This window comes from Pocillopora damicornis, chromosome 1, assembly GCF_964200805.1.
Source record: "Pocillopora damicornis chromosome 1, jaPocDami1.2, whole genome shotgun sequence".
Taxonomy (NCBI): domain Eukaryota; kingdom Metazoa; phylum Cnidaria; class Anthozoa; order Scleractinia; family Pocilloporidae; genus Pocillopora; species Pocillopora damicornis.
Genome location: NC_142670.1, coordinates 23,537,889 through 23,550,190, shown reverse-complemented (window position 1 = coordinate 23,550,190; position 12,302 = coordinate 23,537,889). Strand labels below are relative to the sequence as shown.

General features: G+C 37.1%; 2 protein-coding genes across 2 annotated transcripts; both read right to left on the bottom strand.

The window, feature by feature from the left end:
* Nucleotides 1–255: 255 nt before the first annotated feature.
* LOC149052865 (pancreatic secretory granule membrane major glycoprotein GP2-like) lies at nt 256–5,165 on the bottom strand. The gene is made up of 3 exons (XM_089205947.1): nt 5,057–5,165; nt 4,461–4,466; nt 256–2,440 (listed from the first exon to the last, which is right to left on the bottom strand). The coding sequence occupies exons 1-3, from the start codon at nt 5,148–5,150 to the stop codon at nt 2,058–2,060; spliced, it is 483 nt and encodes a 160-aa protein (XP_089062073.1). The 5' UTR covers nt 5,151–5,165; the 3' UTR covers nt 256–2,057.
* Nucleotides 5,166–5,422: 257 nt separating this feature from the next.
* On the bottom strand, nt 5,423–10,539 carry LOC149052864 (uncharacterized). The gene is made up of 5 exons (XM_089205876.1): nt 8,913–10,539; nt 8,298–8,473; nt 6,602–6,867; nt 5,918–6,452; nt 5,423–5,542 (listed from the first exon to the last, which is right to left on the bottom strand). The coding sequence occupies exons 2-4, from the start codon at nt 8,365–8,367 to the stop codon at nt 6,330–6,332; spliced, it is 459 nt and encodes a 152-aa protein (XP_089062002.1). The 5' UTR covers nt 8,368–8,473; nt 8,913–10,539; the 3' UTR covers nt 5,423–5,542; nt 5,918–6,329.
* Between the last annotated feature and the right edge of the window lie 1,763 nt (nt 10,540–12,302).

The following is a 12,302-nucleotide window of genomic DNA, read 5'->3' as shown; positions in this document are numbered from 1 at the left end:
TTCAAGCATTGCAAAATTGACGCGTCCAATAGCTGAAATGAGCTCTAGCGTGACACTTCATGACTGCCATGTTCAAAGTGTTTGCCACTATATCAAATTCTGAATCAAATTAACGTATGAGCGATCCATTTTGATAAATCCTGTTGGTTTGTGGAAAATCGAGAATCGGTGTGAATCTGTTTAAACTATTTGTTTTCTCACTCCGCCTCTGGAAACTGGTTTGAAACTTTGTAGTTTTGAAACGGGACTAAAACGTCAAAGTTTTTAATCTTCTTTATTGAAGTTCTCAAATTTTACGGCAGTGTGACCCAGTGGCCAGGGCGCGCTAGAATTGTGATCTGTTGGTCCCGGGTTCAAACCCTACCATGTTACTCTCTGGATTTTCGTTTGCTTAATGTTCAACTGCGTGACTGTTCACAGTCAACCTCAGTTATTTTTCCATCTCTCATCGGACAACTACCTGAATTTTGTCCATAATTATTGCTTAAAAACGGAAAACACGATATAAATAACTTGCTTCCTGCATTGCAGCTATCCAATTGACAATAGATGAAGTGCAGCAAAGACATGCAAACCTTTGATTACAGAGAGGTGCTATTTCTCTCAGGCTCAGTGACAGTTATAACTATGGTTACTACAACTACTTTACTACTAAACAACGTGTAATAATTCTTTCTCAGAAGCCACTCCTTTAGGCAGTACGATAATTGATATAGTGCAATAAAGACATGCAAACCTCCGATTACTTACACGTGCTATTTGTCTCAGGCTCAGTGACTGTTATAACTATGACAACTAGAGTAATAGCTCATACTTTCTGTTACAGGTCACATACTCTCAAATAAGCCTGAAAAAATTATTAAATTAGGTTTTAACTGGTCGTCATCTCGGACCTCTTTCTGGTGTTGTTTTATTTTTTGTGGGAATGGCTTGTATAAGAGCTACTAGCGTACACATCATCGAAATTTTACCCATTAGTAGGAGCTACTCATATACACAATACAAAATTGTCATTTAAGAACTTACTTAAGCCCACTACAGACTATAACTTAGCTCTCTACGGAAACCAAAGACTCACCTTTGCCTCCAAATCTCCACAAAATACACAATTTTTGAAGGACATCACAGTACTGAGCTATCTTTTGGTAGAGCTTCCTTGATAGTCAGTCTTTTCCGAAAAACTAAATTACCACTCCTAGCTGACTGAGTCCTTATATACATTCATGACGTATTTTAAAAACATTCCGGAATTCGAAGCTTACAACACAACTGTTGTAGCACAAATACATCATAATTTCATACCTAATAGAATGTTCTAGTTTTCCAAGCTATGTCATCAGAAAGTTTGAGTATCAATGTCATAGTGACTAAGAATTCTTGAAATTATTTACAGCCTATTTCATAGTCTATCCACAACACACCTAATACGATTTAAAAATCCTTGTAAATAATGATGCCAGTGAAAGCATGACCCAACGTAATAAACAACTGGCTCATAATCGCGGACTACCTTGACCCATAGTGGAAGGCTTTCAGACAGAATAACAATTACATGCACAGAATGGGTGGGTATTAAAAGCTGCTTTAGTTTCCGCTAACGACCTGAATAAACATCAAGAGTCCAAAGCGTTTTGTAATAAGCAAAATACAATGCTCAAAGTTGAGCTTAACATTTACTTAGTGAAGCTCTTCGATTGGAATAGATATAGGCGATACTAAGATTATTTGAAAGCTCACTAATGCCATAGTTGTTTAAATTTGCCACGGGGGGGGGGGGGGGGGAGGAGTCTGTTCTTCTAACACTCGGATAAACAACAACCGTTGAATCACTCTGATGATGACTTCCGCTGAGGTTATAGAAACGTCAGTCACTATTACTGACAACCTTCTGTCACAACTTTTGGGAGTACTCTTACTTGGAAGATCAAACTAGGCCGCCCAAAGGTAGTCTTGTGTCCAAACTATTCACCGTTTAACACTAATCATAAAAAATGGATCATGTGAAATTCTTAATCCTCTGAATCCTTTCGCTGTGCAGAATAACTTGCTTATAACATTTAGTCTGTGCCACAGTAGCGCAGATCACAAGCAGGTGGCTTTTGTAGTTCGTAAATAAAGTAGGATCCACAGTTTTTCACTCTAATATTTCTTGAATACTTGCAACAATCTCCACCTCTGATAAAGCAGACCTCGGAGGAAACCTCATCATCTGTCAATGTGGGGTGACCACCTTTTAGCCAGCCTGAGAAGGCCGCACCACATCTGAAACTCGCTACGCACTGGGTTGGCATTTTTGTTCCTGCAGCTCCCGCGAAACGATACCAGTTCCCGAATATTACGGATGAGGATTCGTCGTCACATTTTTCTCCACCGTAGGGTGTGTTGTAAGTGCTCTTTCTGTCAGCATCGCTCAGGTTTCTGTAATTATAGCACGGATCGGCTAAAAAGTTGAATTTCGGTTAATGCGATGTTCTATATATTTCGTTATAAGAAAGCTTAAGGAAAAAAGCTATTATATAAACTGCGGTGTTTTCGAAGGATTTCCTGCACTGAGAACAGCACGCATATAATATTACGATAATTCTTACGCGTTTGATATCGTCAATCTGCTGTGTCAGGTTTATAAATGAATGGCAAAGCGTTGTCCGTTCTTAATCCAGGGTCGATTGTCGAGATTTTATCGGATTATGGCTGCTAAAAACACAAAAAAAATTCGTATTTCTAACGGACACTGTCGTTCGAAATTTCCTGATATTTCTTCTGTCGATAAAGAAAAATCCCATTACTGAGAATTATGAGCCTTATCGCCGATGTGCTTTACGACGCGGATTTTTAAACTTATATTTCATTCTTTAAAGAAGTCGACTTATCTCCTCAGTAAAGGCCTATTGTGGTTGTATGTTAAAAAAAAATAAAAAAATACATGGTTGCTTGCAGTTATGGAACTTCTATTCTCGTGTTCAACCCGATACCAAGAAATTATTACAATCTATTTTCTCTTGCTCGATACCTCACTCGTTCACTGACCTCACTCATGAGATAGCGAGTTGAACACTTGAGGAGAAATTCCATATCAACACGCACTTTTGTATTATTCTATTTATTGAACGAGGAAAAAACGGTCGAGTTTGTCATACAGCCTCAATGCAAAATCCCTGAAAAGTTACCCTGTACAACGAGTTTTGATGCGTATCTGTGGCTTGATCGCTCAGTGATCGGTTTTCTTACGAAGCTTTTTTACACACTCTCATCTGAACACGAGAGGACGTAAGGAGAATTTGATAAAGTTGTGCAAACCCGACACGCAGTCGAGGGTTTGCATAAATTTCGAGAAATTTCCCAACCTCCCGAGTGTTTAAACAAGGGAAAAAAGTACCATATATATCATAAGCATATCTCTCCAATAACGTTACAGAAGAAGGTAACTGTTGTTTATTTATAACTTGACTGATATCTGTTTTCTCAATACATGCTCTGGACGATAGTGTTTCCATATATTCAATCAAATCGCGCGTCCGACTATACATACACCAATCAAAATTAGTGTTGTGGAAAATCAAGTTGAAACTTGTGGCAAGTGCCAACACCGTGTGAATGGAACTATTTCAGCTTTCAACTCTCGTGAATTTGATAGAAAATACCGAAAGTGTTTGAGATATACGACTCCTTGAGGAAAGAACTTCAAGAGGAGGAGTTTGATTAAGTTGAAAATGAGTGTCACTGTAATTTATCGTTTTTTTTTAAATTGACGAAACCTTGCCCGATTTAACAGCCCAAAAACATGATTGAGAAGTTGAATCACTCATCGTGCCTTGTAAAGTTGTGCTGGTGAGTACAGTTTTGCTCGAGTCTTTTCCAGTGGCTGACAAAATCTTTTTCCTTCCTTTTAAGTCACTCTTAGTCTTGTATTAGGTGTTATTGGATTTCTGTCCGCAAATTGCAAAAGTCTTTAATTTCGACTTCATACTTTGCTCGTAGCTTCGTCGGCTAGACTCAAATTTTCCTACGTTTTCCTTATTCTCTTTGCCTGCTTCCTAGTTTTTGGTAAATGTTCTACTTTTAATTACTATTGAAAAAAAAAAAAGAAAAAAAACGAATCTTGCTATCAGTCTTAAGGTGATTCCTTGGTATTGCACTGGGCATCTTGTACTGCGCACAAAAATCACGTAGTCAGGCGAATAAGCGAGTTTGCATTCCGAGAATAAGCTGACCTCTATTTTTTATTTTATTTCTTGTACAAATTATCTCCTTTAAATTGGAGAAATTAAAAAAGGCAAAAAAAAGATACAGCTAAAAGCGTGCACATTATTTGTTGATGCAAATTAAAAAACTTCAACTCAAGGAAAGTTTTCGATTTCGATTAAAATTACGTGATTTTTCCACAAATTATATATCAAATTGTTCCTTACGTTCCAGACTTTGTACCTTTCCTGTTTTTTTTTAACTTTTACTTTGAAAACCCTTGCCTCCAGCCACCGAAAAATGTACCGTGAAATAAGTGCTAGTCGAAGCATAAATGGAGTAAGTTTGGCCCGTCATTTCTCTCAAACAAGCACGGTGACCTATCTTTTCAATTGTATTTTTCGAAACAGACATTGATAGGGAACATTTAAGGAAAGATTGAAAAAAAAACCGTCAGATAATTTTTTTTTTTCGGAGGAGTCACCATAATAGGTCAAAATGAGAAAATTTTAACCGCGGTCAAAATCGATTCTAACCAATTAAATTATTCTGTTTGATTGTTTTCAGTCCTTTCGAGACACAACTTCATATTAATTCAATTTACAAGAACAATTATGCATCATCAAGAAAAAAATGTTGAGGATCATTGCTTTCTTTCCTGGTGGACAAAAGCAGTGCACATCAAGTCTACGAATATAATATAGAAAATCAAATCTATCTTTATTTTTAATTAATGGTTCGTCGAAGGACGTTTCCAAGCAATTTAAAGGCACCGAAAACTAACGTGATTTGTTGCATGGCCAAACAAGAATATCCATTCAGTCACCAATATTTACAGCGAGTTCAGTCAGTCATTAAATTTTTAAGGCTTTACATGTCAAACCATCCTCAATGTATTTAGGATTACAGGCGCAACTGTAGGAGCCCTGGGTATTACTGCAAGAGGCGTGCTCATCACATATGTTCATTTGTGAACACCCGTCAATGTCTGAAGGGAATCAAGCGCACCACGTTTGGATGTTATGATGAGAAATGTTTTGGTTAATCAATATAAATGTTTGACTATTTCTGGCGCCATAATTTTTTGTTGAAAGGACGTTTTAGTTAACTCTCCGCTTTGAATAGCCGGGATTGTATAGAAATAGAAATAGGAGCGAAATAGAAATACGAGCGATGAAGATTGCCTCTCATTGGTCATGAATGACCTTTCTGGACATTGAAGGAAACTTATTAAAATTACCTGAGCAAGTCTGTCCATCTCCAGAGTACCCAGTGTTGCATGTACATAAATGTGATCCAATGGTGTTGGTACAGTTAGCATTCACATGACAAGAAAGATTTCTTGCACATTCGTCAATATCTGGAAAATGAAAGGCTTTCAATCACGATTCTTGGAGTATGATACATGCATAAACCTTATTTTGAACATTGAGCGCAATAGCTGTTGCTAGAGAGTTGTTAGTCGTTATGTTTTATCAAAGAGAAAGCTGGTCAACGATAATGTTCAGAATTTTGTCCTTCTGCTTTCAAGTGGGATTAAGGATTTTCATTTTCTTCCATTGGTCAAAAGTGTTAGGCAGGGGTAACTGCTTTATCAAAACAAACAAACAAACAGACAAACAAACCGAGTAGGAAGGAACGTACAAATTAAAGAAAAACAAACAAACAAACAAACACACCCGAAATAACATTTGTTAAAGTCATAACGAGGCAATTACAGTCTAAAGGCCTTTACCTGTGCAGTTCCGTCCATCTCCGTTAAATCCAAATAAACAGGTGCACACAAAGGATCCATTTGTGTTTTGACAAGTAGCGTTCAGGTGACAATCGTGAGTATTTTTTTGGCATTCATCAATATCTAAAAAAATGTGGAAGAAAATTCTACAACGGTAGTGGTTACATGAGTGAGATATACATTTGTTATTCGAACTCTTACGAGTTGAAAAAGTATTTAGTTAGTTATCATTGTAACAAATTAATTGTTACTTTAGACTAAACCAAAACTTCCACAGCGGCGGAATCTCTTTCTAGACACCATTCCAAACTGCAGCCGTTCAGATACGCACTAGACGGCCTAACATGATATATAAATATGGGTGGTTTGAATACTCCAGGAAGTATATTGTTCTTATTGGCCTATTCTGTAATTAACCTTTTTCGCAATGTTCTCCTTCGAATCCAGGAGGGCACAAGCATCGATATCCCTTGATTGTGAAACCGGACTGACAAGTTGCATTATTTTGACACGGTAGGTTTTTACCGCAGGCGTTCTGAAAAGAAAAAAAAAAGATAAAAGAAGAAATATTGATGTATTGAATGATTGAATGAAAGAACGGAAGTTTTGGTACACGTCGGTTGTTTTTCACGATTCATCGAAAAGCGTAGAGTTACTGAATTTCAGTTATACTTTATATTTTACCTTTGAGCCACGATAATAAAAATCGGTATCAGTCATCAGGTCAGTATCATATTCAAGATGAGTGGCGTTATTCAGTTCACAGATATAATCGATTCTTCCATTCTCGGGATCTTTTTTGAAGTTAGCACTGACGCAGTTGTCGTTCATGTAGCAGAAAAGCTCACAGTGATCCAAGTCTTTGACGTATTTGGTTTCGATTTCATGGTTCATCAAACGTCTTTTAGCAAAGAAGAAGCAATCTGGAAACAACATTGCGCGGTCTCGCTCTGAAGCAAAGCAATCAAAATAGTAAATAATTTTTCCTGTCAGACATAAATTAACTCACGTTTCGAGGTTTTAAGTTTAAAAAAAACACGCTTGGCGAACAAAGAACTGTGATCTCAATCAAACCACGATTAAGGAAAAAAGGAGAAAAATTAATACTTCCTTTATTCGGGGATTAGTATTTAGGACAAAGTTTTCACAAGATAATTAACCCTAGCACCCCCTCCTCCCTCCCGAAAGCGTTTAAAAACAAAAATGAAACGAAAACAAAAATCAGCAGCAGCGACCATCACTTGTGAGGACAGGATGTTTAGAAAGCATTTTCGTGTCTTTTCGTTTCTTCTGAACTATATTATTTTACGGGAGAGAGAACAAAGCCGTTAATAAAAGGTATCCGCAAATTTTTCTCAAGTTCATTTTCTACTTCATGATCGATAAGTCATGAAAAAAAAAATCACTTTTCTTTATAAACCTTCCTGACTTTTTGTATAAAAGGGCCCTAGATAAATAGCTCTGGCACTATCCCTCCCAAAAACGGTAAAAAAAAGTGAAACAAGAACAAAAATTGGCAGCATCGAGAACCACTTGTCTTTAGTGAAGAAACAAGGTCAGTGGAGAGCATTTTCGTGTGTTTTGTTTCTCCTGAGCAATATTATCTTAGCGGAGATGTTAAGTCATGGAAAAAAATGGTTTTTCTCAGTAAACCTTTTTTTCGCTTTCTTCATTATACAGGCCCTTGAAAATTCAGTTTCTTACTCGAGTTTACATGATCGCCTTTGGTTATTTAACGGTCGACAGATGCCACCTGTTTTTGAGGTGAGTACCTTTAAACTAATCCTTAAACATGTTTGTGCTGATAACGTTCTCTGAGACTTGCACAATACGCGATTTTAACTTTTGATAGATAAGCTGTGGTTAGGGACGAATACAAAGCAAGGAAAATGTGGCTATTCTTTACCAAATGTCAGCATTGTTCACTTGTAAAAATAATTTCTATAAGATGATTAGGAGCGGTAAAAAACTGAATGTGCTTCCTCATGATGCAGAAAGATCAAATTCCCGCCTAATAAAACAGGGAAATTTAACATAACATAGTGTCATGCTTTAATGTTAATGGGAGAGGAGAAATGGGGATGTAACAATTTTAAATGAAGTAATTTGTTTTTGACGAAGTTTTTTGGTCGTTTTGTATCTAAAATCCAATTTTCTGAATAAGAAATGATAAAACATTTTTGTTAAATACCCTTTAATTTTTCAAAAATGAGTTCAAATCATAGGTGGATTTTGAATGTAGGTTTTTGACTTTGTCTTTCCTAATTGTTGTAACTTTAACTCTTTTTGTATCAGCAAAAGAGAATAAAGGAGATATGTAAATAGGGTTGCACTCATAAGGGATCGAAGGATAAAAAATGATTCGCCGTCTGCGACTCACCTTTTCCAAAAGTGAAGTTATTCAATAATGCATTCCAGGCTATGAACATGAAAAATGAAACAAGTTCCATGCCTGCTTCAAGGTAACGGTTTTCTGTTTCTACCACGCACGTATGGCACAAGTTTTAAGTTGATCACCAGCTCCCAGCAGTGGATTAAGCTTTCAAAATCGACCTGCTTTTATGAACGAAACCGTATTATGAAAATAGATGTAAAAAAAGCTTGTAGCTGTCAGTTCTATGTGGAAAATTAATGCAGATGGCGCAGATGAACGTTATCCACTTCGCTCGATGGAGAGAATTGGGTCCTCTAGGCATATCATTATATATTTACAGACGTATTAGACTGTGAAATGAGTCTCCAGAACAACGTTGTAAAAATTTTGATTAATTTCTCGAGAAGCAGATACTTGGACGTTAAGTTCTTTCAGACTATTTAATCAAAAAACTTTCAAAATTTGAAAGATCAAGCATATTTTTTAGCATATTTATCCAGCATATCTTTCATTTATTCTCATCAAAAGTAGATACTCTGCCAAATTTATTGTATTATTAGTATTTGACGTATAGCAACTTTGGTAATACTAGACATTTAATTAACAGAAAAGTCATGTTACCGTTTCAAGTCCGCCTTAATTTGTCATTTTTTGGAGTTAGAATACGCAGACGTGTTATTCTCATCAAAATTCCCTTTTAAAATCGTCTGAAAGAATTGATAATCAACTCCAAGCTCCTTAGCGTGCGGATATCTCCCTCCATTAGGTGTTCTTAAACTGCCCATAGAAGAACAAATGTACAAGCATTAAGAAGCGATCTCGATCTTTCGCATCGGAAAAAAGTTTTCCCTCAAACTTTGCCCAATAAACTATCTTTGGTAGCAAGTAGATAAAACCACATTAGTTTCTGGAAATACGTTAAAATTAAAATTTTTAGAGCTCTCAAAAGTCAAAGCTGCTAAAGGCCCTTTTTTGACCTCTTGCGACATCGAAAATTTCAAAAGTTGAATAACCTGGTCCACGTATCACACCGCATGCAGCAAAAAATCTTTTGTATTTTTAAACTGTGCGATATGTTAGGTGAACAAAAAGTATTTCAATTTTGATATTTGTTTATTTAGGGGTTCGTCATAATTTATTTAAAAACACTCGTTTGACAGCTTTCTGAAATTGGTCAAAAGTACTCTTTCCTTCCTGGTTGATATTGCTCAAGTCCAGACCAGACCGTTCAAAACTCCGCTTGATTTCTTCTAATAAGATGTTTAGCTGCAGAAAAATATAAAAACAACTTGCACTTATTAATTTTGTTCGCCGCGGTGACTTCAAACTTTCAGCGATTTTGCTAGCGTGACAGTCGATTATGCAAATTAGTTCATTGAACAAACTCCGACCGTTTTATATACGTAGCTCAATAAATCTTAGATTTTAACCGTTTTAAGTTGAAAAGATAGTAGGACAGAGCTTTTAGACTACACCGATTGATACTCTAAACATTTCAAAAGGCCAGAATTTGACAGATTTTACCCTCTCGTGACGCAAGACGTCAACAACAATGCATCGAATATCATAATTTGATTAGCGCTCGCCTAACATTTTAATGGCAAACTCTTTTTTAAAAATTTGGCTTCTGCTATTTCATGCATATTTGAGTTCTAACAGCTTACGCTATTCAAATCTGTATGAACATTTCAGAGCCAAACTACAGGATTCTATCCAGTGTAACCGGCGATACCAGCACATACTAAAATACACCGTGAACCGTGACTCTGTCACGTAATTCAATTGTGTAATTATCCTGAATTGCTTCTCCTTTCTAAATAAAGCAGCGATAACATCAATTTTTGGATCAAAATTCTAGTCGGCAGGAATAAGAGAAAGTTTGTCTGCACACCTGTCTTGAAGACAGTTCTATTCAGAACTTTAGCATAGATCCAATTCAAGTCTTATAGGCATATATTGATAGCCTCGCCGATGCTGCACAAAAGACCAGGATTACACATTTGGAATCCCAAGTAGATTGTTGGGAAAAATGCTCCTTTCCCAAAAAACCTGAGTTTGTTCAAAAAGCTGGGGAAGCGTGCCAGCTGGTGTGCGATGTCATTGCTCTAAGAGATGGAAAAGCGTTATTCCAAGCGGTCGTAGACCATGAAGAGAAGTGCAAGATAGCTATTGCTGTTGGCCTTCAAACCCTCACGGTCGCCTATCAGAATGCTCCCACAAAATCACTTAGGACTCAAATACTGAGTATTTATGCCTATAGATTTTCAGCCAACGAGCTTAAACGCATGCATCAGCCATTTGAAAACCTCTCCGATAGACAAATAAAGAAGGCAAGAGCACAGGCGAAGAGTGAGGTGCCTGTTGAAAAAATCCTGCGTCACAGAATCCGACCTTGAGCTCCATATGAACTTGGATTTCATCATGTAAGTCCTGTGTCTGCGAGCATGACTGAAAGTCTTTATGGCAAAGTGAAGAGGGAGTGGGTTCATCACTTTCAGTCATTGTCATTAGAGGGTTCGACTTAACTGGTTGCGGTGACCACAGAACCCTTGACAAGTGCTTCACAGCTTCCCATGGGATGAGCTCTTTATACGAGAGGTGCAAGTGTACAGCTTTTGCAAACCGTCAGGCAGCGCTCGTGTTTGAGAGAGGCCAGGAACACAGTAATGGATGAGATAGGACTATAAATATCCAATCATGTTTGATGTCTATGATGTGTGCTCGTTGGCAAGAGGGTGAAGGTTGCCCATGTGCAAAATGCGAGATACAAAGACAACACTTCTAGCAAAAATGGAGGAAATGATTTCGGAGTGGAGTTGTAATGAAGTCTAATTATGACGTTCACCCGTTAAGCGAATGCGATATCCTTTTTCACAACAACTCTCCAAAGTTGTGAACAGCGACTGCTATGCAGACAGGTGTGACGACCAAATGTCATTTGTTCCTGTCAGCTTGAAATTCGAGCAATCGCTGCTTTACTTAGACTTGAGAGGTATTCAGGACAATTATACGATGGAATTACGTGACAGAGTCACTGGTCAAGGTGTATTTCAGTGTGGGCTGTTATCGCCGGTTACGCTGAATAGAATCCTGTTGTCAGGACTTTGGAACTTTGGTTCTAAAATGTTCGTACAGGTTTGAATAGCGTAAGCTGTTAGAACTCAAATATGCATGAAATAGCAGAAGCCAAATTTTTAAAAAAGAGTTTGCCATTAAAATGTTAGACGAGCGCTAATCAAATTATGATATTCGATTCATTGTTGTTGACGTCTTGCGTCACGAGAGGGTACAATTTGTCAAATTCTGGCCTTTTGAAATGTTTAGGGTATCAATCGGTGTAGTCTAAAAGCTCTGTTATACTATCTTTTCAACTTAAAACGGTTAAAATCTAAGATTTATTGAGCTACGTATATAAAACGGTCGGAGTTTGTTCAATGAACTAATTTGCATAATCGGCTGTCACGCTAGCAAAATCGCTGAAAGTTTGAAGTCACCGCGGCGAACAAAATTAACAAGTGCAAGTTGTTTTTATATTTTTCTGCAGCCAAACATCATATTAGAAGAAATCAAGCGGAGCGGTCTGGTCTGGACTTGAGCAATATCAACCAAGAAGGAAAGAGTACTTTTGACCAATTTCAGAAAGCTGTCAAACGAGTGTTTTTAAATAAATTATGACAAACCCCTAAATAAACAAATATCAAAATTGAAATATTTTTTATTCACCTAACATATCACACAGTTTAAAAATACAAAAGATTTTTTGCTGCATGTGGTGTGATACGAGGACCAGGTTATTCAACTTTTGAAATTTTCGATGTCGCAAGAGTACAAAAAAGGGCCTTTAGCAGCTTTGACTTTTGAGACCTCTAAAAATTTTATTTTAACGTATTTCCAGAAACTAATGTGGTTTTATCTACTTGCTACCAAAGATAGTTTATCGGGCAAAGTTTGAGGAAAGCTTTTTTCAGATGCGAAATACCCTGAACCGCTCTTACAGAGATCGCCTCTTAA